This window comes from Schistocerca americana, chromosome 9 (assembly GCF_021461395.2).
Source record: "Schistocerca americana isolate TAMUIC-IGC-003095 chromosome 9, iqSchAmer2.1, whole genome shotgun sequence".
Lineage (NCBI taxonomy): Eukaryota > Metazoa > Arthropoda > Insecta > Orthoptera > Acrididae > Schistocerca > Schistocerca americana.
In genome coordinates this window covers 24,703,149-24,730,279 of record NC_060127.1, presented here as the reverse complement: position 1 = coordinate 24,730,279, position 27,131 = coordinate 24,703,149, and the positions used below count along the sequence as shown (strand labels likewise).

The 27,131-nt window shown below is 39.9% G+C and overlaps 1 protein-coding gene across 1 annotated transcript in view; it reads left to right on the top strand.

The window, feature by feature from the left end:
- LOC124550937 (centrosomal protein of 164 kDa) overlaps positions 1–27,131 on the top strand; it is a 635,732-nt gene that overhangs the window by 516,792 nt on the left and 91,809 nt on the right. Inside the window, exon 15 of the mRNA XM_047125745.1 lies at positions 15,964–16,092. Coding sequence (XP_046981701.1) covers positions 15,964–16,092 — 129 coding nt within the window. The remainder of the gene's footprint in view (positions 1–15,963; positions 16,093–27,131) is intronic.

The following is a 27,131-nucleotide window of genomic DNA, read 5'->3' as shown; positions in this document are numbered from 1 at the left end:
CCAGCACAAATTGTGTGTTTCAGAATAGGGCTATCATCTCTTATGTGTAGTAGTATTATTTTGTGTGTGTGTGTGTGGGGGGGGGGGGGGGGGGGGGTTAGGAGAGGGAGGAGAGAGTCATTGAAATAGTTAAGCTTAAAACTGTATATGCGTGTAAAATGAAAGAGAAACCCTTAATGAATCATGTAAATGGTCAGTGTTTTGCCATATTTTCTGCTGAGAGTATGTATTATAATACAATAATTTGTTCCATACCATAGTGAGAGGTCACAATTATAAACCATGGAAAATGCAGATAACTAACTATTATCAAGTAGGAGTACTTCTGTACAATGATGGTAGTGGTGTGTACATGTTTGCAACTTGTCTTGAAAATGGGGAGCTGAACAGTTTATTGGTGGAAATAAATGTTCTGATTCATTTTGGCACAAACACTGTAAGGTTCTGTATCAAAAACAATAGCGTGTGGAGTCATGTAAGAAAATGTTTAAGAAGTGCATTTGATTGTAATGTTTGTTGGTTGATTGCAGCCACTTTCAGCATACTTGCAGATGTTGGCAATCTTTATTGCCTTTCATGGCTTCTCAAGCTCCAGGTCTGTCTCCCACTTAACAACTGTGTGTGTCCAGAAAGTAATATTTTTGTGAAAATTTTTCATATAGCTGTGAGCTCATCATTGCACATAGAAGCCAGTTCTTTTTATTTTTATTTTTTTTTTTTTTTAAATTTTACAAAAAATTATGTATATGGATCCGTATTTGAACATGAACATTGTATATCAGCATTGAATATTGAGGCTTTCATTCTTTTTATGCTAATTTTGATAGGGAATATAGTATTTTGTCAACTTTCTCTCAGTGGCGTACTTAAAGTCAGTGATCATTGTACTGTGAAGAATGTCCCGTTTGAAATGTTGATATTGTACTCTACTTATATTACATTTGAGTGACCACATTCTAATATACTACATGGCAACTCAAAAGATTTTATTTGCAGCCTTAAAAACTACTAAAGTAAAACTTGTTCTCACACACAGTCAAAAATGGTTGAGAAAAATTTAAAATTTTCACCTGGAAATCTCATGACTTTTGATGAAACAAAACTGCCATCCTGTTGTAGGTTTTGCTTTGGACGGCATTTTAGTATTGTATTGTTATTCATGGCCACATATTGTGAAGTATAGGTGTAGAGCTTTGATCTCTGCGTGGGAAACATGAAGTGGTTTTCATTTTGAAACTGTACACACACTGAAAATTTTTCCCACTAATGAAGCAGAATTTTGATACAGGGTCCTTCAGAGACACTCCTACTACTTCACAATTTAATGAATATTTATTGTGATAATTCACACAGCTGTTATTTAAAGTTTTTAGAAAATGTATCAAATATTTCATATTTTTTAAAAGATTTGTTGCGACTACCAAAACTGAATTCAGTTTCTGCCCAAAGCCCTCCAGCATGTCAGGTTTAACCATTATTAACCAATAAATCTGTTGTAAAAGGAAATTTATTACACCATTGTTTACCCATGTATGGCACAGAAACAAATATCAATGAACTGATAATTCCAAACAGCTGAGCAACTGTCATTTTACAATATGAGCCCAGATTCGCTCACATATGTGCAGCCAGGTTATTGCCATGTGGCCACTGTAAGAAAAGCTGAGATAATTTAAGGGAGCAAGCCTCACAAGTCCAAAGAGTATAAGCAGAGTTGTCTGTTTAAGATAATGAGACAATATTAGAGAAGGAAAGTTGCCACTCACCATGTAGTGGAGATGCTGAGTCGCAATAGGCACAACAAAAAGATTCACACAATTATAGCTTTCCGCCAGTAAGGCCTTTGTCAGCAATAGACACACATAAACACCTGCACGCGCGCACACACACTCATGCAAACGCAACTTGCACACACGTCTGCAGTCTCAGACAACTGAAACCACACTGTGAGCAGCAGCGCCAGTGCATGATGGGAGTGACGACTTGATATATCCACTAGACAAGAGAGGCAATAAACATGATGTTAACAACTACAGTGGAATTTTGTTGCTATCAGAAACATTATGGACAGTCATTTAGGTAAATATCAAGGTGGTTTTAGGAAGGGCAGACCATGTTCTGAACAAATATTTATTCTAAAGTCAATCATTCAATACAGATTACTGAATTCAAAAGATATTTTAGTAATGTTTGTTGTTTTCAAAATGGGTGTTAATTCTATTGACAGATAAAATACAGATAAAATAATCTGATAATTTGGTAAAGTATAAATCAGCAAATATAATTTGTGAAACACTTAGCAGACACAGTACCTTAAGTGAAATTTATGGGAGAAATATGTCAACTCTTCAAAATAAATACAGGCATATGGCAAGGTGATGCCCCATCATCATTTTTTAAAATTATTTTCTTAAAAAGTAGTGAAAATTTGGGATGAAAAACCAAATGAATGTATCATTTCACCAACAAGGTTGGAAAGAAGAAGCAAAAATGCTGTAATAAATTATCTCACATTTGGAGATGACTTAGCAATACTCTCTGAAAATGAGACATCTGCTGTAACAGAAATTAATGTTTTAGAAGAAATTGCCAGTAGGACCGGCTTAAGAGTTCCTGCGGAGAAAACCATAATTTTTCAAACAATAAAAAGGCACCAAAATTTCTGAAAACAGATATTGTCTAAATCAAAAAGGTTAAAAATTTAAATATATTGGGGAGATAACCCAAGAAAATGGTTTGGAAAAAGCTGCTAGATAGGAAAGGATATGTAAAATGGGAAGGCCATATTGTATAACCTACCCCTTTTACGACAAAAAAGGTCTATCAAAAATCAGGCATTACAGTACAGTAGTGAAGAGAATGTCTATACAGAAGTGAATGTCTAGCAGTACATTATCTCCATCCAAACAGGCCTTGGAAGGCCCAACAGTACCGACCAGCCGCCGTGTCACCCTCAGCCCACAGGCATCACTGGATGCAGATACGAAGGGGCATGTCATCAGCACACCACTCTCCTGGTTGTATTTCAGTTTACGAGGCCGGAGTCACTACTTCTTAATCAAGTAGCTCCTCAGTTTGCCTCACAAGGGCTGAGTGCAACCTGCTTGCCAACAGCGCTCGGCAGACCAGATGCTCACCCATCCAAGTGCTAGCCCAGCCCGACAGCACTTAACTTCAGTGATCTGATGGGAACCAGTAGCATTACATTATAATTTAGATAAATTAGAGATACTAGAAGGGCAACTCATTAGGAAAATATTAGATCCATGAAAAAGGTGGAAGGTGGAGAATTTGGTGATAATGATTAGACCATGGGCCTTATGATTAAACCTATTTTTTTCCTGAGTTCCTCATTGCAAATAAACTTGTACTTATGCCTTTCATGGCCAATTAAACTCAAAACCTTTAATTTTATAGCACCTAAATCAGCCTATATTGACATTACTGTCTATTTTTGCTATAAAATCTTAAGAGGTTCCTATTTCCTTAAAATAACATACAATTTATGTATTTTCAAAAGTTTAGAATTCGATATTTGAAGAATATTGAAGTCAAAATCTGTAGCTCATATAATCTTTAGCAACCGCCTGTTTCCACAAATAAAGATATTCAATGGCCTTGAATTGGCTTAAAAAAAAACACATGGGGAGAGTTAAAGCTGCCTACAGACTGTAGCAAAAATAACAACTTCATCTCTCTCCTTAGTTATACATGGACTCTCATTGCAGGAAAGCGAGGCCATTGTCATATTTTTGTTATCCACCTCTCAAACGAAGCTAGTGATGGACGTATAAGTGTAACATATTTATTGTTCAAAATCATTTCTAGTTTAAGGGTGTGAATAGTTCAATGGAAGAAAATGCCGAAAACAGCTAGTTCAAAGTCTAGTCATCTAAGACTGTGGCTACTAAAGTTTCCACATTATATGACAGATGGGAAAATTACATTCTACCAAGGATGCCACAATGAGGTTAGTTATGTTTTTATTCTTTTAGTTTTTCCTGCAATGTAGGATTTGTGAATTCCTTCTCACATCTTTAGACACCAGAGGATTTGTGAAGCAAATTATATTGTAAATATTGTTTAAAAATATACAAAGAGACACTGTGACTCAACTGTTCACTCTTATTATAATTTTTAAGCTGCTGAGTTCAATTTTTATATGAAGGAAAAGTAAGCCATGTGAAAATGTCATACCTACAGGACAAAGCATAAATGCTTTGAAAATGATGCACTGAGTTTTGATATTTTAAGTTCAGTGTTGTAACAAAACTCTATTCAGTGAGCGGATAGCTAGAAAACTAAAACTGCTAAACTGTATTGTATGTTTTTTTTAAATTTATTTTTGCTAAAATTAGGTATCGGCATCTCTTAACGGTATCAAATACTTTTCATACTCACTTCTATATAGCCTGTTGTGTATTTCTTCTATTAGGTTTCAAGTGATAAAAAGTCCCACTTAACCCAGCATGCAAGTGGAGTGTTACATAAGGCAAATTTTAAATGAACATAAAAATTGAATCAAGACAGCTGATGAATCCATCAAAAAGAACCAATTCTGTAGTGACTTGCCATGCTATTGTGCCAACAAACGCCCCTTTTCAAAAACTAGAAAATCCTAATTTGAAAGTTTTCTTGAGAAGTGCTGCCACCAGTCTGTTCCTGTAGAGTCAATACTGTAAAAAAATTATGTGGATTCATCTTACACTGATAAACTGCACAGAATCATAGAAGATATAGGGGACTCTTGCATATGCATTTCTGTTGATGAAACTACTGATAGTCTTGGCAAGTACCTTGCAAATATGAGAACGGGAAGTTAGATTTTTTGTATTTGTTCAAAACAGTTCCCTGAGACTAACCAGCAAGCAACTGCATACTTTGTCAACAATGGGCTGAAGGTGCTATATCCAAATATCATGGATGAAAACAAGATGCTTCTGCCCTTCACAGATGCCACTGCTTGTAAGATGGAGTGTTCAAATTGCTTAAAGTATTCTACTCTTTGGTGCTGAATGTAACATGTATAGCACAAGGTATCAATGGTATAGCAGAACAAGTAAGGTTAGAATTCCGTAAAGTAAATAAACTGATCTTCACAGCAAAGTAAGTCTTTGTTCAGGCATCATCGAGGATACAGGCATTCAAAGAACAACTTCTAGTTGTGTCCTTGCCATGTGAACCTGTTGTTACCCACTGGAGCACTTGGTTAGCAGCAACGGAATACTACAGCATATGTCTCTCAGCAGTCCAGGAGATAATTTAAAATCTGTCTGAGCATGTTCTCTATGTAACTTCAGCAAAACAATTAAAGATCCCTCATTCCAATGGGACTTGGTTTATATTAGAGCCATCTACACATTTATGGCAAGAATCATTTTCAAATTAGAAGGCTCAGGGAGACCTATCTATGAGAACATCTCTTTACTAGAGGAAGTTAAAAAGAAATTAATAAAGTGCCAGGTTAAGTGGGAGAAAAAGTATGGGCAAAAATGCAAAAGGTTTTTACAGAAGAACACTGGCCAAAGGACTTGTGTGCAGCAGCACACATACTTAGTGGAAAATCCAGCTCCCCTAATTGCAGCATTCCTGTCCAACATGTAGCGAAAGGGAAGCATGCCCATCACGTCTGTTCATGTAGAAGGTTCTTTCTTAGCATATAAATTAATACTGACTGACAAATTTACTGTGAAGCCAGCTATGGTCTAAATTTTTGAAACAACTGGTTTATCTGGTATTTATTGAATTACGTATTACACGTATGTCAACATATGGCTGTACACTTTTCATGTCACATTTTATCTTGGAAAAACTAAAAAAGTTTGGGATTAGTTTGAACATTAAAGAGACACAATGTTTGCTGTGTTGTACTACAGAGCGTATTTCTCGTTTCCATTGTTTTTAATGAATAATAGTCTGCTCATATGTTGACACTGTGTGTTTTACATTATGTTTAGTTTTTCTGCATAACACTTTTTAGGGCCTATTTTAGATTTTATATAGCCTACAAGAGGTACTGAAAGAGCCTATTTTAGGTGCCTACAATGCATTTTTATGACCTAAAAAATCTGCAGTCTAGTAATGATGAAATTTATTGAAACATATAAAAAGTATCGGAAGTAATGAGATGAAGAAGAAATATTTTTTGGACATTTACATCAAATGCAAGACAGTAGATTCAGCAAAAAGATGTTCAAATATTTGTGGGATGTGAAGTAAACAAGAAGTTGGGTCCAAGAAATAAAAAAGGATTTAGAAAAGGATGGTATAAAAGCTGAAGAAACAACTGACAGATAAGCGTTTAGGGGAAAAGTATTGAATATGGAAAGATGCCAAGGTGAGAGAGTGAAAAAAAACTGGTACGAAGTGGTCAGAAGACAGGAAGAAAAATAAAGTGAACACATGAAAGAGTGCTGGAAGAAAAGAAGAGAACAAGAAATAAGCATGTCCTTGCATTGATACAATGGAGGAACCAGTCACCCGAGCACCACTTTTCTGGATGTTTTCTTCTTACGTTCTCTCTCAACTGCTTCAGCACGTCACGATAGAATAATGCATTTATGCAGTGACGAGGAGGGATGACCTCGTTCTGGACAGTTACTCTCATGTCGAAGAAACAGATGAGAACCAATTTCACATTACTCTTCACTTGCCAGGCTTTCTTGACATAATGTGATGACGGACTCTTTTATTGTGATAACTGCTTCAGAAGAAAGCCTGGTTCACTTTTAAGAGTTTCCTGAATTTCTCTGGAGACTTGCATGCGATACTGCTAATCACTGAGAATTCGCAGGACAAATGTTGCAGCAATTCATCAAGTGCTCAGATTGTCAGACAAAATCCTCTGACATGTCCCACAACACAACCCCAACGATATATCCTATGTCTTGGGTATCTGCCTCATATCTTCCCGCACCTTATTCTGAACAGCAAAAACATTTTTCAGGAGTAATGCTGGTCAACAGCAGTCCTAAATGGGGATCATCATCGAATGGCATTCTGCCACCTTGAAAAAGTTCAAAACTGTCATAAGTTTGACTGTGAAGAAAACTGTTGCTGCAAATGCTCATTTTAACATGTTATGTGTTTCTGCAGAGGTTTTTCTGAGTCTGAAACAAAAGTATATGCATACATATTGCTCCTGGACACCCATCATCATCAGTTTTACAAAACATGTAACACACGAAACTAGGCAGAAGCATCTAGAACACTGACTCATGAAGGCTGTATGAGGTACCACATGCCAGCATTTTGTTGCTGCCTTAACCTGAAGCACTCTTGCCTTCCTGTATCCTTTCAACTGTCTTACCAAGCCAGTTACCGTGGGGCCTACAGTTTAATTGGACTCTGCAACTTGGCATTTTTTACATTAACTACTCATTGCAAGAGATGATAAGCTACAGATACATATTCCAGGACTGGCTGAGAACTGAACCACAAACCTTTGGATATGTACTCTGACACTTCACCACCGTACTGATATACAACAATGCAAGAATTAAAATATAGACAAAGTGACTCATACAGAGTTTTGTGCTTAACAGTTAAGTCAGGTGGATGAAGACAAGTATGTTGTTGGAAACATAATGTTCAGGGATGTGTCAACCCTCCACTTAAGTAGCAAAATACACTTAATGGTTTGATTTGGCATAGTGAAAATTCATAGCAATCTTCCGTAAACATTTGTGACAGTGAAATACTTATCGTATTTTGTTGCTTACGTGATTAGGAAGTTTGCAATGCTTTATTTTTATTCGCAACAGGGAACAGTCGCTCCATGTAGCTTGATATGGTGGAAAATTCCATAGACCATAAACAGTAATGATCATCATACACAATGTCAATAAAATGATGCTTTGCTGAGCTACCTAACAGAGACCGGCATTTCCTCAGAGACTAAGTTCCAGGCCTATTGAACAATATCAGTTTGCTGCACTGGCTATTATTGTTACATTAAAACCATCCTTTTATGTTATATTGTTCACTGTTATCCAGTTTTGGCTGTTGAAGCCATTCCCTAAAGCAGAGTATAACTTGTTAATGCACATACTTGGGTTGCATTCAGCTTACTTGTCTAAGTCCACAATTTTAGAAGCAGAGTGTGGGTGGTTGGATTGTAATCCAAATATGTACATTTAATGGGTTTACTCTGCACTTGAGCATGGTTTCAATATCCCAAACTATGCAGTATTTGGAATGTTTTCATTTATGTATAGTGTGTTTCTTACCATGTCAAACTTCTCTCTGTTGGTATCTGTAAACTGTGAATGCATAATTCTCAATAGTGGAAGTGCACAGAAATATGGAGTTGTAGGAATAGTTATTATAAAACAAACATAAGGTGTTGCTATTTATGAGCAGTTCATCCCAAAAAATATATAATTCTTTGATGATGCCAGATGTTAATCATAACACAATATTTCACAGCCCATTTACATATAAGTGCACAGTTGAAAGTTCAGTACGTAATTTTGTTCACCTGCCATTATCATTACATTTTATACAGTTCTCATTAAATTCTGATAGTATTCCTGCATGGTACACTCTGCATAGGTTTTCAACATAGTCTGTGGTCTTGACTGACTCTAAATATAACTTTGACCACAATGAACTACCACTAACTGCAACTGAGTCACAACTAACTCCTCCCAGCTCATGTTGGGTATTTATAATCTCAAACATTAGCAAGAATGCCTCACTTCACAGTTTTTAGTGATTTACAAGAGAATGCTTCATTAATTAATGTCATTAAATAGAAAAGTGGAAACTCCAAGTTGGAATATCAACAATATATCGAAAAAGATAGTGTGCTCCTCACTGTAAAGATAAACTGTTGAGTTGCACACAGGCGCAATGAGAAGACACTTACACATTAGCTTTCAGCCAAAGCCCTAAGGGATAGCAGCTAAGGGTGAGGGAAGAGAAGAGCACTATATAGTGGAGTGTACAGGGACTAGACTGCCAAAAGGCACAGCAACAGCATGCTGTTTGGCAGGGAGGTGGGGAGGGGGAGAGATGGAACAGGGAACGAAAAAGGAGACGAATGATGAAGGCGAAACATGGGCTGGTGCATTGGCAGAGGGAAGCACACAAACGGGGTGAGATGACAAGAATAAGGAGGAAATGATAGAACAGAGGGGGTGGAAACTCCCGCTGCTTCCCTTTTGTGCCCTTTGACTCTTATAACTGCCTTCTGGTTTCTGTACAGATTATAAATAGCCTTTTGCTCCCAGTATTTCTCCCCTGCCACTTTCAGAATTCGAAAGAGAGCATTCTGGTCAACATTGTCAAATGCATTCTCTAAGTCTACAAATGCTATAAATGTAGGGTTATCCTACTTTAACCTCTCTTCTAAGATAAGTGATAGAGTCAGTGTTGCCCCGCGTGTCCCTACATTTCTGCGGAATCCAAACTGATCTTCCCCAAGGTCACCTTGTATCAGTTTTTCCATTCATCTGTGTAGAATTTGTGTTAGCATTGTGCAACTGAGACTTATTAAACTGATCCTTCAGTAATTCTCACACCTGTCAGCACTTGCTTTCTTTGGAACTGCCCTCAAGTACACTACCATTATATAGACCCTCTATATATTGCTTCCACCTTTCTGCTTTCCCTTCTTTGCTTGGGACTGGTTTTCCCTCTGAGCTCTTGATATTCATACTGGTGGTTCTCTTTTGTCCAAAGGTATCTCTAATTGTCCAGTAGGTGTCATCTATCTTACCCCTAATGATATATGCTTCTACATCCTTACATTTGCCCTCTAGCCATTCCTGCTTTGCCATTTTGCGCTTCCTGTTGATCTTATTTTTGAGACTTTTGTATTCCTTTTCACGTGCTTCATTTAATGTTTTTATACATTTTCTCCTTTCATCAATTAATTTCAACATCTCTTGTGTTGCCCAAGAATTTCTGCTAGCCGTTGTCTTTTTACCTACTCTATCCTCTGCTGCCTTCACTATTTCATTTCTCAGAGCTACCCATTCTTCTTCTACTGTATTCCTTTTCCCTGTTCTTATCAATCATTCCTTAACACTCCCTATGAAACTCTCTACTACCTTTCCTTCTCATCCCGTGTAATAAGTTTCACCTGACCCGCGATTCTAGGTGACTTTCCTGAAATCTCATCCTTTTCGTGGATCTTTCCAGTCCTTTTCCTTCACCCCTCTTCCTTCTCCTCAACACTTCTGCCTGAAGAAGGAGCCACTGGTTCCGAAAGCTTACCAATGACAACTGTCTTTTATGTGCATGTTCTGCTGCCACTTGGTGAGTAGATTTTTTACCTATCCAGTTAAATTATTTTGTCCCTCCAACCTTTGGTTCTTTCAGCTTATCCAGGTCCCATCTCCTAGATTCATACCTTTTTGCAGTTTCTTCAGTTTTAATCTACAGTTCATAACCAATAAATTGTGGTCAGAGTCCACATCTGCCCCTGGAAATGTCTTACAATTTAAAACTTGGTTCCCAAATCACTGTCTTACCATTAAATAATCAATCTGAGATCTTCCAGTGTCTCCAGGCCTGTTCCACATGTACAACCTCCTTTCATGATTCTTAAACCAAGTGTTAGCTGTGACTAAGTCATGCTCTGTGCAAAATTCTACCAGGCAGCTTCCTCTTTCATTCCTTATTCCAAGTCCACATTCACATACTACTTTTTCTTCTCTTCCTTTTCCTACTATCGAATTCCACTCCCCCATTACTATTAAATCTTCATCTCCCGTAACTATCTAAATAATTTTTTACTACTGTGGTAGGCGTGGGCTTTGTGTCTATCTTGGCTGCAATTATGCATTCACTATGCTGTTCGTAGTAGTTTATCCATGTCCCTATTTTTTATTCATTATTAAACATACTCCTACATTACCCCTATTTGATTTTGTATTTATAACTGTATATTAGCCAGACCAAACGTCCTGTTCCTCTTGTCATCGAACTTCACTAATTTCCACTATGTCTAACTTTAACCTACCAATTTCCCTTTTAAGTTTTCTAGCCTACCTGCAACGATTAAGGGATCTCACATTCCGTGCTCTGATCCACAGAATGCCAGTTTTGTTTCTCCTGATAATGACATCCTCCTGAGTAGTCTCTGCCTGGAGATCTGAATGGAGGAGTATTTTACTTCCGGAACATAGGGTTCTATGTATGAAATCAAGTAGGGGTAATGCAGGAGTAGGTTTAATAAAGCCAACACCTACCATATTAATACAAGTTTAGATGCCATCTAGCTCTGCAGATGATGAAGAGATGGAAGAAATGTATGATAAGATAAAAGAAATTATTGAGATGGTTAAGGGTGACAAATTTAATTGCAATGGGGGACTGGAATTCCATCGTAGAAAAAGGAAGAGAAGGAAAATTAGTAGGTGAATATTGGTTGGGGGAAAGGAATGAAAGAGAAAGCCACCTGGTAGAATTTTGCATGGAGAATAATTTAATTATTGCCAACACTTGGTTTAAGACTCATAAAAGAAAGTTGTATACGTGGAAGAAATCTGGAGCCACAGAAGATTCCAGTGGCAGATGTGGACTCTGATCACTATTTATTGGTTGTGAACTGTAGAGTAAAGCCAAACAAATTGCAAAAAGATAGGAAATTAAGGAGATGGGTCCTGGATAAGTTGGAAGAATGAGAGATTGTTGAGTGTTTTAGAAGGAGCGTTAGGCAATAGTCGACAAGAACAGGTGGAAGATACCACCGAAAGGAAAGTTAAAGAGGCCTTTGGAGAAAAAAAGAAGTAGCTGTATAAATATCAAGAACTCAGATGGAAAACAAGCCCTAAGCAAAGAAGGGAAATGAAAGCTAGAAGGTGTTTATAGAGGGTCTATACAAGGGAGATAAACATGAAGGCAATATTATAGAAATGGAAGAGGATGTAGATAAAGACATGAAGATGAGAGCAAAATGTGATACTGCAAGACGAATTTGACAGAGCACTGAAAAACCTAAGTCAAAACAAGACCCTGGCAGTAGACAACATTCTGTCAGAATTACTGATAGCCCTTGAAGAGCCAACCATAACAAAACTCTTCCATCTGGTGTGCAACATGAATGAAATGGGCAAAATACCTGGATTTTAAGAAGGATTTGATAATTCCAGTTCCAAAGAAAGCTATTGCTGATATGTGAAAATTACCGAAATATTAGTTTAATAAGTTGTGGTTGAAAAATACTAAAATGAAATATTTACAGAAGAGTGGAGACATTGGTAGAAGCCAACCTGAGGAAGATCAGTTTGAATTCTGGAGGAGTGTAGGAACACATGAGGCAGTACTGATCCTACAACTTTTCATAGGGGATACATTTAAAAAAAGCAAACCTACATTTACAGCATTTGTAGGCTAGAGAAAGCATTTGACAGTGTTGACTGGCATACTCTCTTTGAAATTCTGAAGGTAGCAAGGGTAAAACACAGGGAGCGAAAGGCTATAACATGCTATATAAAGGTTATAACATGCTCAGGAACCAGACAGCAGTCATAAGAGTTGAGGGGCACCAAAGGGAAACAGTGATTGAGAAGGGAGTGAGGCAGGGTTAGATCCTATTCCTGATGTTATTCAGTTTGAACTTTGAGGAAGCAGTAAAGGAAACCAAAGAAAACTTTGGAGTAGGAACTGAAGTTCAAGATGAAGAAATAAAAACTTTGAGGTTGTTTTATGATGGTATTGCAATTGTGTCAGAGACAGCAAAGGACTTCGAAGAGCAGTTGATGGAATGGGCATTGTTTTTAAAGGCAGATATAAGATGAGTATCAACAAAAGCAAAACAAGGATAATGGAGTGTAGCTGAATCAAATCAGATGATTGTGAGTAAATTAGATTAGGAAACAAGACACTTACAGTAATAGATGAGTTTTGCTGTGTGGGCAGCAAAATAACTGATGATGGCCGAAGCAGAGAGGATATAAAATGTAGACTGGCAATGGAAAGAAAAGCATTTCTGAAGAAGAGAAATTTGTTAGCATCAAATATAGACTTTAGTGTTAGGAAGTCCTTTCTGAAGATATTTATCTGGAGCATAACCATGTACGGAAGTGAAACATGGATGAGAAACAGTTTAGACAAAAAGAGAATTGAAGCTTTTGAAATGTACTGCTACAGAAGAATGCTGAAGATTAGACGGGTAGATCATGCAAGTAATGAGGAGGTACTAAATAGAACTGGGGATACAAAAAATTTATGGCACAGCCTGACAAGAAGAAGGGATCAGTTGATAGGATACATTCTCTGAGACATTAAGGGCTCACCAATTTATTGGAGGGAAGTATGGGTCATAAAAATCATAGAGGGAGGCCAAGAGGTAAGTGCAGTAAGCAGATTCAGAAGGATGTAGGTTGCAGTAGTTACACGGAGATCAAGCAGCTTGAACAGTGTAGAGTAGCATGAAGGGCTGTATGAAACCAGTCTTTGGACTGAAGACCAAACAATAACAATTACAGTTGAACAGTTTCTTGATTCTTTTCCTTTACTTCTACTGTGAAACCTTGCTTCTTGCTAAATTCGATAATACAATGTCAATGGGAAGTATCCTGTAGCTTTTCATAAGTGAGTTTGTATCAAAATATTGACATAGAATATTAAATTTTTTAAACCACCTAGAGACCATTGACTTTAGTATGCCACATAAATTTCAATTTGATACCTCTAACCTTTCACGAGGAAAATGAGTTTTAACAGACAGACAGACAGATGGATAGTACTTGACAAAATTTTTCATGTGATATAATAACATATTAATAATTTTCGAATTTTTTCCTTTATTTGCTCTGTGGAACCTTGCGTCTTGCCAAATTTCATGATTCTGCAGGTTTTACTGATTGAGTTTACGAGTATCAAAGTTTGTGAAATAAATGAGCATATCTTTTGATTGCATTGCCTTAAGACCTTGGACCTTTTACACTCCCAAGGGACAGTAGATCTTAGTGTGTGAGACAGAGATTTGGAGTTGATGCAACTAGCTGTTCCCAAGAAAAAGGTGTCTTGACAGACAGACAGATGAAAAAAAGGCAAAACCTGTTTTTTGTGTGATATAATTACAAATGAACCATTTCTGGATTTTTTTCTTTACTGGTACTGTGAAACTATGCTTCTACCAAATTTAGTGATTCTAAGTCAATGAGAATTACACTATAGGTTTTGAGGATTGAGTTCGTGAGTTTCAAAATATGTGAAATAAATAGTTGTATCTTTTGATTGCATTGACTTGGAAGCTTAAATTTTTTTCACTAACAAGGGCCCCTAGACCTCAATAACTGACATAAATTTCAATTTGATTTGTGTACCTATTCTTGAGACCAATGGTTCTCAATGAACAGACAGACAGACAGACAGATGGATGGACAACAAAGTGATCCTAGATGGGTTTTGTTTTTACTGATTGAGGTACGGAACTATAAATAGGTAGCGAGCAGTTCAAGGATGTAACCACATTTCACTATCTTGGTACCATTGTGGCACAATACAGTAGATTCAATTCAATTCAATTCAATTCAAGATACCTCAATGAAATCAAGAGAAGAATAACAGTGGTCAAGAGCCCGCTCCAAAATAACAAGAACCTTCTACTGAACAAGCACATTAGCTTCAACACTAAGAAAAGATTTGTTAAGACCTTTGTGTGACGTGTCTTTACATATGGATATGAAACCTGGACATTAGCAAAGTAGCAGAAATGTGGTTCTAGAGGATAATTACAAGAACTAGCTGGACCGACAGAAAAACGAATGAGATGGTTCTACAAAAAATACGAAAGAAGAAAGAACTGCTGAAAGTTGTAGGCCAGTGCAAAGCAAAACATGTTGGACACTTAACCATATATGATATTCTACTACAACACATTTTTGAAGGCAAGATCATAGGGAACAACTGAAGCGATGAGCAGGACCATCCTATTTAAAAAACATGATCAGTGAGATCAGATATTCTTCATACACGGAGATGAAGAGAACTGCTAGGGAGAGGAAGCTGTGGCTGCAGAGACAAGGCCTAGCCTTTTGATAGAAGAGGAATTACACAAGAAGAATGTCTTAAGTAAAACTAATTGCCAGAAGTGAGGTATTTTGACCTGTTTCAATTAAAATACCACGCCAGGGGGCCTGGGTTCAATTACCGGCTAGGTCGGACATTTTCTCTGCTCTGGGACTGAGTGTTGTGCTGTCCTCATTATCATTTCATCATCATCAGTGGAAGGCAACGGGAAACCACCACTGGAATCACTTCCCTAGACGCTCGTGCAGTGGACCTCTCTGACGAGGCTTCCCCCATGACGTGACCTGCCGTAAGGCAGAACACAAAGTTTTTGATTAAAATACATCAGTAGGTTCATAAGGCCTTTCTTAAAAAACATTATCAGAATTTAGAAGAGCAATGTTCTCACCTCAGGCTTTGCAGTATTAGTTAATATCTTGCAAAATGATTGTGCCAAGGAAATCGGAAAAATTAAGGCTGATGCAGTAGATTATAGACAGTTGTTCCTACCGTGCACCATTCGCAAATGGGACAGTGAAAGAAGGAATTATCAGTGGTACCAGAGGTGCCTTCTGTTACACACTGTAAGATGGCTGCTGGAGTATATATGTAAATGTACAGAATATGACAGGTTGTTTTCGGAAAGTGTAACTAAGAATCCATAAAAATAAATAAATAAATAAATAAAAGTAAAAAAAAACCTTGCAACTTGGTGATGTGAAATTCATTTACTTTTGAGTTGAACTATAAGTGTTGCATTATCATGTGTAATTTAGTCCATTTAGATGAAATCAGTTTTCCTAGCCTCAGTGGTATTTATGGCTATTTTATTTCTTGTCTCACGGTAAGCCCTAGTACTTGTGTGATGTAAGAGGTGATTCATTGTTGTTTGAGAAAGAAGGCATATTATTTTATCTTTTTTGTAAGGTAAGCCAACTGCCAGTGTCAAGGAATTTGTAATCCGCATAAAACGTACTCGTTATTGTGACCACGCAGGAGTTAGCTGACCTGGAGAATGAAGTGCGGCCAGAGCAGTTGTCGGAGGAGCACAGGGAAGCCTTGGAGAAGCTGCGTGCAGAGCAGGAGGCGGCCCTCGAGAGGATCAAGGCGCAGTTCCAGCACGAGGTGAGCTGCCAGTCATTGCATCCTGTGCCCACCAGATTTTGTGACATACTGTCCTTTTATTTAGCCTCAAAAATAAGGATATCTACATTTAGTTGCCTCACATAGCACACACTAATACTTCTAATTGAAACTAATAGTGTCACCAGCCTTACTGTAAAAGGTTCATCATGTGAGACAATGGTAATTTTGAAACAAATAATTGTGCTCCTCTGAGTGTCTCAGAGATCCAGCACTCGTTCATATGAATGGCAAATTGCATGGATATCAGTGCCAGAAGACTAACAGGAATAAATAAAATTTGATGAACACCTCTTCTGTTCACTTATATCTACCATAAACAAAGATTACAGCACACATTTGACATACAGTGACTATGATTTTTACGTGAAACATTTAAAGAAGAAAAGCCTAACTATTAAGAATGCCATGCCAATATAAATTAAAAGTGAATTTCCATTGTTTATCTCAAATAATTCCTGTCTCCATACCTTCACACACATTGATGCATAATGCACAGCTTGGCCTATTTTATTTTATTTCATGTTATTTCAGTCTTGAAATCTTTGAGGCATGTATACTGTACTCTAGACGATGGACAAAATTTCACTAATTTAAACATTGTTACATTGAATATTATTCAACAGGCATCTTTATGATGTTTGTATAAGCATGTTTTACAACAGAGAAAATTCTTTACATGGGCATTTTACACAATTTTCTGTTTTTATTTGGGCTATGTTTAACATATAACACAGTGCAATACAATACATTTAATGCAATTTGGCGCTTTTGCACTCTCATTTTTCAATGCTTGTATGTACATATTCTCCAGGAGAGAGCTTCTTGGGATCAGATGTGCTTATATTTACAAATTCAGCAAGATACTTTGATACTGGGTAAAAACTATTTTCCAGAAGATGTAAAGTTAGAGATTTTATTAATGGCCTTAACTGACTTGGCAACCTAGTAAACAGTTGTGATCCTGAGTGATATACACCTTTCTTGCACAGGGTGGTATAACAATGATTTCTGTGTATGTCACTATTTGACTTTGTAAGGCATTCATGTACAGTTTTGTTTTAAATAAATACATTTTCCTTTTTAGCATGCTCCTTCTGACATACATGACAGCCTCAAGTGTATAGGTACCTTGTAGATGTAGGATCCTAAGTTCTCTCAAAGAATAGTTTACATGATTTTCGGCTGTCTGCATTTTCATTATCCTCATAATCTTTTTTTATTTCCAAAAAAATGATATGCTGCAAAGGGTAGTTACCCAGGATATTGTGCTGTATCTCAAAAGGGAAAGCATGTGAGCATAATACACCACTCTAACTGTTTCAGCACTTGTTTAGTTTCATATGATAGGTAATTTTGGGTAGTTTGGAATTCAAGCTGTGCATTTTTTGGTTTTCCATGGACATTTTGCTTTTAATGGATTTTTACGTTGCTGTGTGTGGAAGTGTATGACAACTGTTTTTTGAGGGTTTATCAGTAGCTTATACAGACTAAGAGCCTTTTCATTTTCACCTTCAATCAATACACTGGTGTTCTCTGTAGGTAGGACAGGTTCAGAGCGTTAAACGTGTAGAGGGAAGTCAGTTATGAAAACTAAGAAGAGAAAGGGAACTAAAATTGAGCCTTGTGGTATGCCATGGGTTACTGTGGAAGATTTTGAGTGATAAATATAGAGTTCATTTTTTTCCCATATGTTTAATCTCTGTTATCTGAGAGTGATTTTGTAAGGAGGATTTCAGCCACTCCCTTGGCAGTGTCTTATACTGTAGCACTCTAACTTCCTTAGAAGAATTGCAAGATCTGTTAGACCAAAGGATTTGGTTAAATCTAGGAAAATCTCTGAAATGTTTCAGCAGTTATCCATTGCATTTAAAATACAATTTATGAGTATCACACTTCCCTCCTGGAAGCTAGTTGCAGCAAAAGAAAGTTATTTCCCTTTGATACCTTACCTTTCACTTTCAGGACTGCATTTCTCTGCTTTGCACCACTGCAGGCAGAACTCCCAACCTATTCCTGTGTGCTGATTACCCACTTACTCTCCATATTCTCTCAGTGCAGTTTTCCAACCATGCGAGATTTACACCGACAGACTGCAGTTCTTCATTGTTCCCATATCCTGATCACTTTTTGTCTTTTTACTGTTTTGCCTGGTTGTCTCACCAAAATCCTTAAAACTGTGTTCCCTAGATCACTCAGCTCTCATCTACTACACTGTCACGTTAGGTCCTACCATGTGAATTTCGTTATAGCTGTCATCCACAAATATTATCTTACAAAAGAAAAACAACACTTTGCCGGTAGGAACCCTAACCTGTCTGATGTTTACAAAAAGCCTCAGAGTTCCTGGAGCCATTACAATTCCATACCTACTCCAAATATCACATTGGCCTCACATCTACTACACTGTCACGTTAGGTCCTACCATGTGAATTTCGTTATAGCTGTCATCCACAAATATTGTCTTACAAAAGAAAAACAACACTTTGCCGGTAGGAACCCTAACCTGTCTGATGTTTACAAAAAGCCTCAGAGTTCCTGGAGCCATTACAATTCCATACCTACTCCAAATATCACATTGGCCTCACAGCAGATATTATCATAAATGGCTATATATTTTGTTGTGTCTGGGGTTCTGTAGGCTATTGTACACGAGCACTTAGGTAAGCCTGCCTTCTGGGGTCACTGTGGCCCTGCACAACACTCAAAGGTGACACTCTTTCATCGGGGACTGATTGCTAGGGAGGTGGCCGAGGTGCACCTGCTGTTTTCCTCGCTGGCCTTTACTCAGAGTGTGAAAGACACTGAGTTAAAAAATTTGATTAAGGTGCTACTAAATTAATCATCATCATTTGTCTTCTTGGCTGTCATCTGCCCAAGTTTGGAATTCGGAATTAAGATGCACTGTTAACAATAATTCATTTTAAAGGCTTGAATTGCTTTCCTGAGTCTAAAATAATGTAGAAATGTGAGGAAAATATATCTATGAAGTAAAGCTACGAATTAAAAAACAAAAAAACAAAAAAAGAATGACTGAGTGATAGAACAGATCACCACAGGTGAGCAGTAAAAAGGCCCATAAGATGTGGAGTGGCTGTTTTCTAAGCTTTCAAACTCCTGTGCTTTTTAGAATGCAAAGTCTGAAATGTTGAAAGTTTACTGACCTGCCTCATCATCTTGACTCCACATCTGGTTAATGGCTGCTTAGTGTTATTAGGGAAGCAGATTTTTCAAGTTTATGAATATTTATTACCACTGCCTCTTGTTGATTATCAGAATTTTCATGTAATGTTCATGTTTAAAAATCCTCCAGAGTTGTACAGTTAAGTATTGACTGAAGTCCTTGCACTACCAGGTGTCAGGGACTCAGCCACATCTTCAGTCGTACATGTAACTTAAAATAAAATAATACCTCTAAACTACAAAGCCATAAACAAACTAACAGTATTAGAAAAGAAGATAATTAGGGTCACATAAATCCATTGAGCGTACCTCAAATATTAGGTCGAAGTGTCCATGTTGAAGCTAACTTGCAAAGTGACATATCTGCCATATGTGGCTAATCAGGTTGAATACCTGAATGTGCCTGTACAGCAAGCACTTTTCAGCTCTAACTGATGTCGGTCATCCTTACCATGAAAATGCCAGCAAGAGGGCACAGAGTCTAAATAAACCAAATAAAGCTAGATTAAACATTATGTGGGAGGCAGAAAGGTTAAAACAGCTGGCTAAAAACTATATACTGTGTATCTGCGATTACAAAAGGACCAGCTTCATACATTATTAGTTAGAGTTTTCCGATTTCCACGTTTTTGGCAGTCAAGTATTACTCGCTTTGCAGAACAATGAAGTTATTTTTGTCGGTTTAATAAAGAATGTTGGCTTTTATTTATCTTTTCCACTGAGGCATTCAGTTTATTTGAAATGAAGTGTTTCATTCCACACTATTGGCTGGTTTCAACTGCTTGCTGAATTTCAGGTTTACATGTTCATTTCCTGGCACATACAAGCCACAGTAAAGAAACTATCATGAGATAATACAGTAGGGGTATTCCAAGAAAATTTGCATCCCAAAAACCACAATGAAAAGCTTAATATCAGATTGGAGCCTACTTCAGCGGGAATATGGACATACAAATGTGCACTTTAAGCCGAATTATGCACTTTAGTATGGTTTACAAAATTCCAATGCTCTTGGAGTATTCTCTGATGTCCTGTTTCTTTTATGACATCATGTAAGATCTCTTAATGCTTTATACATACAAACATATGGGCTTCCTACATCATCGTAGCTGCACATACGCAGTAACGCCTGTTTTCTGGCGCTCTCTGGCAACTGCTGAATGAACCTATTTCTAACAAGTAGCAGGAAAAATTGTGAATGGTAATTTGAAAAGTGTTAATTTCAAAATAAGTTTCCTTTTATGCAAGATGGATTTTGTTTCATGTGAGAATGTGCAATGAATTTCTTTAATTACAGAGCGTTTGAGTCTCATTTAAAACTTAACATTTTGAGGACCGGCCACTTAGAAGAATTTCGAGCCCATAAAACCAGACATGTATGTCATTATTAAAGTTTTACCGGGGATTTGTGTGATATATCTGCGAGAATAACACACACAGAAAAAGACCAATATTATAAGTGAAGGCTTAGCTCTTCTTGTAGCTTCTCTTATTAATCTTAAAGACCAATATTATATGAAGAAGCCCAGCTTTTCTTGTCGCTATACCATGTATATTAATTTAAACCATTAACTTTTCCTATTTGTGTCTTCACACTACGTAACAGTGATGCTGCTATTGGCTGGCTGTCACGTGCGCTATGCCCTGAGTATGTGCTGTCATCGGCTGGTGAGATCATGTGACATGAGCTATGATTGGCTTACAAGAGGGCATCGCAGTCTCGATATCAGTGCTTCAGAAATCAACATGCTGCTTTTGGTGGAACTTGAATTTATACTTTCGTAATATGAAAATATTCAGTGTACATGTTGCACATCAAAGATCTTTCAAAAATGTGTTTTTCTATAAAGTGCCGGAAAGTTCTATGTTGGTGTATAAAACTTTTACCATTCAAAGGGTTGATAAGTTTTGCAGTTCTGAGGGAAAGAATACTGTTATAACCTTTAATCACCAATAATTGCGTGGATATTCAAACAAACTCACTTAGAAACAATAGCTGGCTACATGATAACAACTCAGTATCTCTTATTCGACTCCCATGCCGTGGCATGCAGCTGGCGCCGTTCATAGCTAGGTGGCGCTCCCGCGCTCAGCCGAGTTGCGGAGCGCCTCTATCGCTGTTTGCGCGTACTGTCGTGGCGGCACTGTTAAATGTCGTGGCACTGTCACAACACTTTTCCCCCCTTGAAAAAAAAAACACTCACTTCCTTGGAGACATGGACAGTGCAGAGACATCCATGGCCTCTTGTGAGGCCCCGAGAAGATCCCACGGAGAGACATGAGAGTATGGTCGAAAATGTCCAGGACGGAAGCTCGTGCGTGGAACGTGCCTCCTGGACGAGATGATGGGTGAAAACTCCAGGGCAGCATCCATAGGTGTCGTGGACCTGGGGGTGTGCTCCAGCGAGATGGGTCCCGGAGAAGGCAGCGTCACGACTGTGGCCGGTTCCGGCATACTCGGAAGCGGTAGCGACGTCGGCTGCATCAACACGTACGGTAGATCGGCAGCAGCGACAGGACTGGCTTCTCGGGCTGGTGGAGGCGAAGGAAGGGACGGTGGCACCGGCGTGGCCACCACTCGTGGGCGCATCTGGTCGTAATGGCGAACAACCGTGCCGTCGTCCGTACGTATTTCACAAAGCCGGCGGCCGCAAAGAGCCTTGACCACCCCTGGAATCCATTTAGGGCGAGATCCATACCCTCGTGCCCACACGTCGGCACCCACCGAGTATTTTCCCGCACTAGGGGACACAGCACAAGGCCTGACAGAGTGAAGCAGGTGCAGTAGCGGTTGGCGGCCATGCAAGAGTTCGGCAGGACTGCGATCACCCAGAGGCGTGAAGCGATAAGAACTCAGAAATTGCAGCAGAGTGTCATCTATGGAAAAATCACCAAGGAATTTTTTCATCTGGCTTTTGAAAGTGCAGACAAGGCACTCGACCTCCCCATTCGATTGCGGATGGAAGGGCAGTGCTGTAACATGATGAATCCCTTGTCCAGTACAAAAATCACGGAAGGCCTGTGAAAAGAACTGAGGGCCATTGTCCGTGACGCTCGTGGATGGAAGACCTTCTAGCGCAAAGATTTTGAACAAAGCCAGCGTCGTCGCCACAGTGGTGGGCGACAGACATCGAACAACAAATGGAAACTTCGAGAAGGTGTCAATCAACAGTAGCCAATAAGTACCGAGGAAGGGGCCAGCAAAGTCAGCAAGCACCCGTTCCCATGGCTGCGCCGGATCAGGCCACGAGGTGCAGCCAGTTGTTGAGCACACTGACCACACGCAGCAGCCATGTGGGCGATGTCCGAATCAATACCGGGCCAATAAACGTGCCTGCGGGCCAGGGACTTAGTCCGAGAAATACCCCAATGGCCTTCATGTAACAGTTTGAGAACATCTTTGCGAAGAGAGGCTGGCACCATGACCCGTGGAGATGCGCCATCCGTGGCCAGAAGAACAACACCATCACGAACAGACAGACGAAGTCACAAGGCATGGTAGTTGCGAAGGGGATTCGATGCCAGGCCCTTCGTCCTGTCCGGCCAACCCCGTTGAACAAAACCGATCACCTGACGCAGGACCGGATCCCGCACAGTAGCCGACGTGACCTGCGAAACTGTAAGAGGAAAACCCTCAACCACACGACGTTCTTCCTCATCAATGTGGAAACAGAGTAGTTCATCACGATCGAAAACCGGGTCGGGGCCCATCGGCAATCGCGACAATGCGTCAGCATTGGCGTGCTGGGCCGTGGCGCGATAGTGAATCTCATAGTCAAAACAAGGCAAGTATAAGGCCCAACGTTGCAGGCGGTGAGCTGCCTTATCCGGAATCGACGCCGATGGGCTGAACAGAGAGACCAGTGGCTTGTGGTCGGTGATGAGGTGAAACTTAGAATCATACAAAAAAACGCTGAACTTTTTTAGAGCATAAATGATAGCGAGCGCCTCCTTTTCGATTTGAGAGTAACGCCATTGCGCATCGTTGAGGGTCTTGGAAGCATAGGCGATGGGTCGTTCCGACCCATCCTCATACCGATGGGTGAGAACAGCCCCTAAGCCATACTGTGACGCGTCAGTCACCAGAACCAAGTGCTGATCCGGACGGAATGTGGCAAGACAAGGCGCCGACTGCAAATGAGCCTTCAGGCGGACAAAAGCCTGCTCACACTCGTCGGACCAACAGAAAGGGACGTTTTTGCATAACAGCTGATGCAGAGGGTGAGCTACCGCTGCCGTGGATGGAATGAATTTGTGATAATAAGCAATCTTGCCTAGAAACGCCTGAAGTTCTTTGACCGTAGACGGCCGGGGTAGAGCGTTAATGGCCGCAATGTGCTGACGTAGAGGACGTATACCCTCACGGGGCAAGTGGAAACCAAGATACACTATGGAGGGTTGGAAGAACTGTGACTTGTGCAGATTGCACCTCAACCCAGCCGAATGCAAAACCCGAAACAGTGAACGCAAATTGCGAAGGTGCTCCTCAGTGGAGGCTCCCGTGACAACAATGTCATCCAGATAGTTTATGCAGCCGGGAACGGAAGCTGTGAGCTGTTCCAAAAACCGCTGAAAAATGGCCGGCGCGCTAGCGACGCCAAATGGTAACCACTGGTACTGATACAACCCACAAGGAGTGTTGATGGCGAGAAATTCCTTGGAAGAAGCATCCAACGGCAACTGATGGTACGCCTCTGATAAGTCAAGTTTGGAAAAGAACTGGCCCCCCAGCGAGCTTGGTAAATAACTCCTCAGGACGGGGAAGAGGGTAAGTGTCAATGAGGCTCTGAGCGTTGACAGTGGCTTTAAAATCACCACACAATCGCAGACTCCCGTTTGGTTTAGAAACCACCACGATTGGCGATGCCCATTCGCTGGAGGTAACAGGAAGGAGAATCCCTGCAGCTGTTAACCTGTCTATCTCAGCCTTGACAGGTGCATGCAATGCCACCGGAATAGGGCGTGCCCGGAAAAACGTAGGGCGAGCTGTAGGTTTATGAGTAATGTGGGCTTCAAAATCCTTGGCACGACCCAGACCAGCATAGAACACGGACAAAAATTCAGAACACAATCCATCCAGCTGTTGATGAGGAATATCCTCAGATATGAGGTGCACATCATCATCAATGGAGAACCCGAACAACTGGAAAGCATCATAACCGAACAGGTTTTCAGTGCCCGCATGATCCACCACATAAAACGTGAGGGGCCTAACAACAGACTTGTAGGCAGTGGAAGCATCAAACTGGCCAATGATAGGAATTTTCTGTTTATTATAAGTTCTCAGATTTCGCGTAACTGGAGACAAGGGAGGGGAGCCCAACTCCAAATACGTGCGACAATTAATGAGAGTTACTGCAGAGCCAGTGTCCACTTGCATGCGAATGTCTTTATCCAGAACACGAACAGTAACAAACAACTTATTTGGTTGAGAAAGCACACAGTTAACATCCATGTCCGATGCCTCGTCCTCGTTGACAGGAACTTTAGGGGACTGACACACAGAAGCAATGTGGCCTTTTTTCCTACGTGAATTACACGTGGCCCAACGTTTTGGACACGCGGCCCTGTCATGCTGTATGAAACAACGTGGACATGAAGGAAGTTCAGAACGAACCTGCTTCTGTGGTTGCTGTTTTCGCTGCGAGCGTGGTGGCCCAACGCGACGTTGTTTACGCGAGTGAACTGCCGCCACATCTTCGTTCTCCTGTGAAACAGGCAAATTGTCCGTGTCGAAAGTTGACTGTACAGCGCCTACATCACACCACGCGTCTATTTGTGCGCCAGCAGCGTGAGACACTTGAAAGGATTGAGCGATGCTTAGAACTTCCGACAACGACGGGTTTGGCAGTTGTAGGGCATGTTGCCGAACTTCTTTATCAGGAGCAAGCTGTAGAATAGCATCCCTAACCATTGAATCAGGATAAGACTCATGATGAGTGTCCGTGACAAACTGACATTTCCTACTCAGACCGTGTAGTTCCGCCGCCCAAGCCCGGTAAGATTGATGGGGCTGTTTACGACACCGGTAGAACGCCACGCGGGCGGCGACGACGTGGGTGTTTTTCCGGTAATAGTTAGACAATAAGTCACACATTTCTTGGAAGGACAGAGAGGCAGGTTCCCACAGAGGGGCTAACTGAGATAGCAGCTGATAGATCCGTGGGGAAATCCAAGATAGAAATAACGACTTACACATAGGAGCGTCAACAACGCCGAAAGCCAAGAAGTGTTGCCGCAAACGTTTCTCATAATCCTCCCAGTCTTCAGCGGCCTCATCGTAAGGAGGGAATGGAGGTGGAGAAGAGGAAGACAGACGATGAGTAAGCGATGTCGACAACGCCTGAATAGCAGCCGTCAGCTGTGTTTGTTGTTCAATGAGCGCTTGCATAAGCTGTTCCATGTCTGCCCCGTCACGAACACACAAATCCACAACGCAGTGAAAATCTCGGACCTCGTCGCCAAAAAGTGTTATAACCTTTAATCACCAATAATTACGTGGATATTCAAACACACTCACGTAGAAACAATAGGTGGTTACATGATAACAACTCAGTATCTCTTATTCGACTGCCGTGCCGTGACATGCGGCCGGCGCCGTTCGTAGCTAGGTGGCGCTCCCGCGCTCAGCCGAGTTGCGGAGCGGCTCTATCACCGTTTGCGCGTACTGTCGTGGCGGCACTGTCAAATGTCGTGGCACTGTCACAACAAATACTGTCACTTAACATGGAAGAAGTGTATTTTCACCCAGGAAAAACTATTTTTAACCGGAAATTTTTTTTCCTTGTCTGCTTATACACCCTGTAGCTGCAGTGTAGTAGTGTCATGTTTCAGGTTTCAGTTTCTCAGTTAATCATATTTGGTTAATAGTTTTGTTGTCCCATGGTTTTGTTGTTCCAGTTACTTGTTATCCAAATGCTGCCTTCAAGTGATAGTGCTACATAAACATTTAATCAGTAGTCCTTTCATAAGTGCAGCTGTATGTTACATAGTTTTTAGCGTGATGTTTTCAGATTTCTGCCTCCCACATAGTGTCTAATCTAGCTTTATTTGGTTTATTTAGACTCCCTGCCCTCTCACTGGCACTTTGAGGATAAGGTTGACAGATGTCAGTTACAGTTGAAAGGTGCTTGTTGTGCGGGTACATTTGGGTATTCAGCCTGATGAGCCGTGTACTGCAAATGTGTTGCCTTGCAAGATAGCTTTGATGTGGACGCCGCGTACAGCAAATGTGTTGCCTTGCAAGATAACTTTGATGTGGACACTTTGATCTACTACTTATAGGTATGCTCAGTGGAGGGGATTTATGGGTGCCCAATGATCTATATTCTCTATTACTGTTAGGTTTTTTGGTTTTTGCTGTTTAGAGATAGCTTTTTTGTTTTAACTGACAGATATACCTGAAGATGGGGCTGATTCCCAGAAACACGGTAGTGTAAAGACTTCAGTCAATAATCAACTGTATAACAGTTGTGGATGTTCTGCCAAAAAAAAATTAGATTTTATACCATTAACATCATACTTCTAATAATACATATCAGTAAACTCGCCAAGACTACAGTAGTCTAAATTACAGAAATATGTCATCCACACTCAATAAATGTCAAACGAAAACTCTACACAAATGACTGTTCATTACTGGCAGTGCTAATGTTTGATTACATACATTTGTCTACATCCACTGTAACTCATTGCAGACTAACATTAGAAATGTACTCTTTGAATGCTGAATAAGATCTAACTATAAACAACTGACTACATAGTGATGACTATCAAGGAACTTTACATGATGAAGGCTAGACAAGGGGTGCCTTTGGCATTGTACACAGTACCCACTG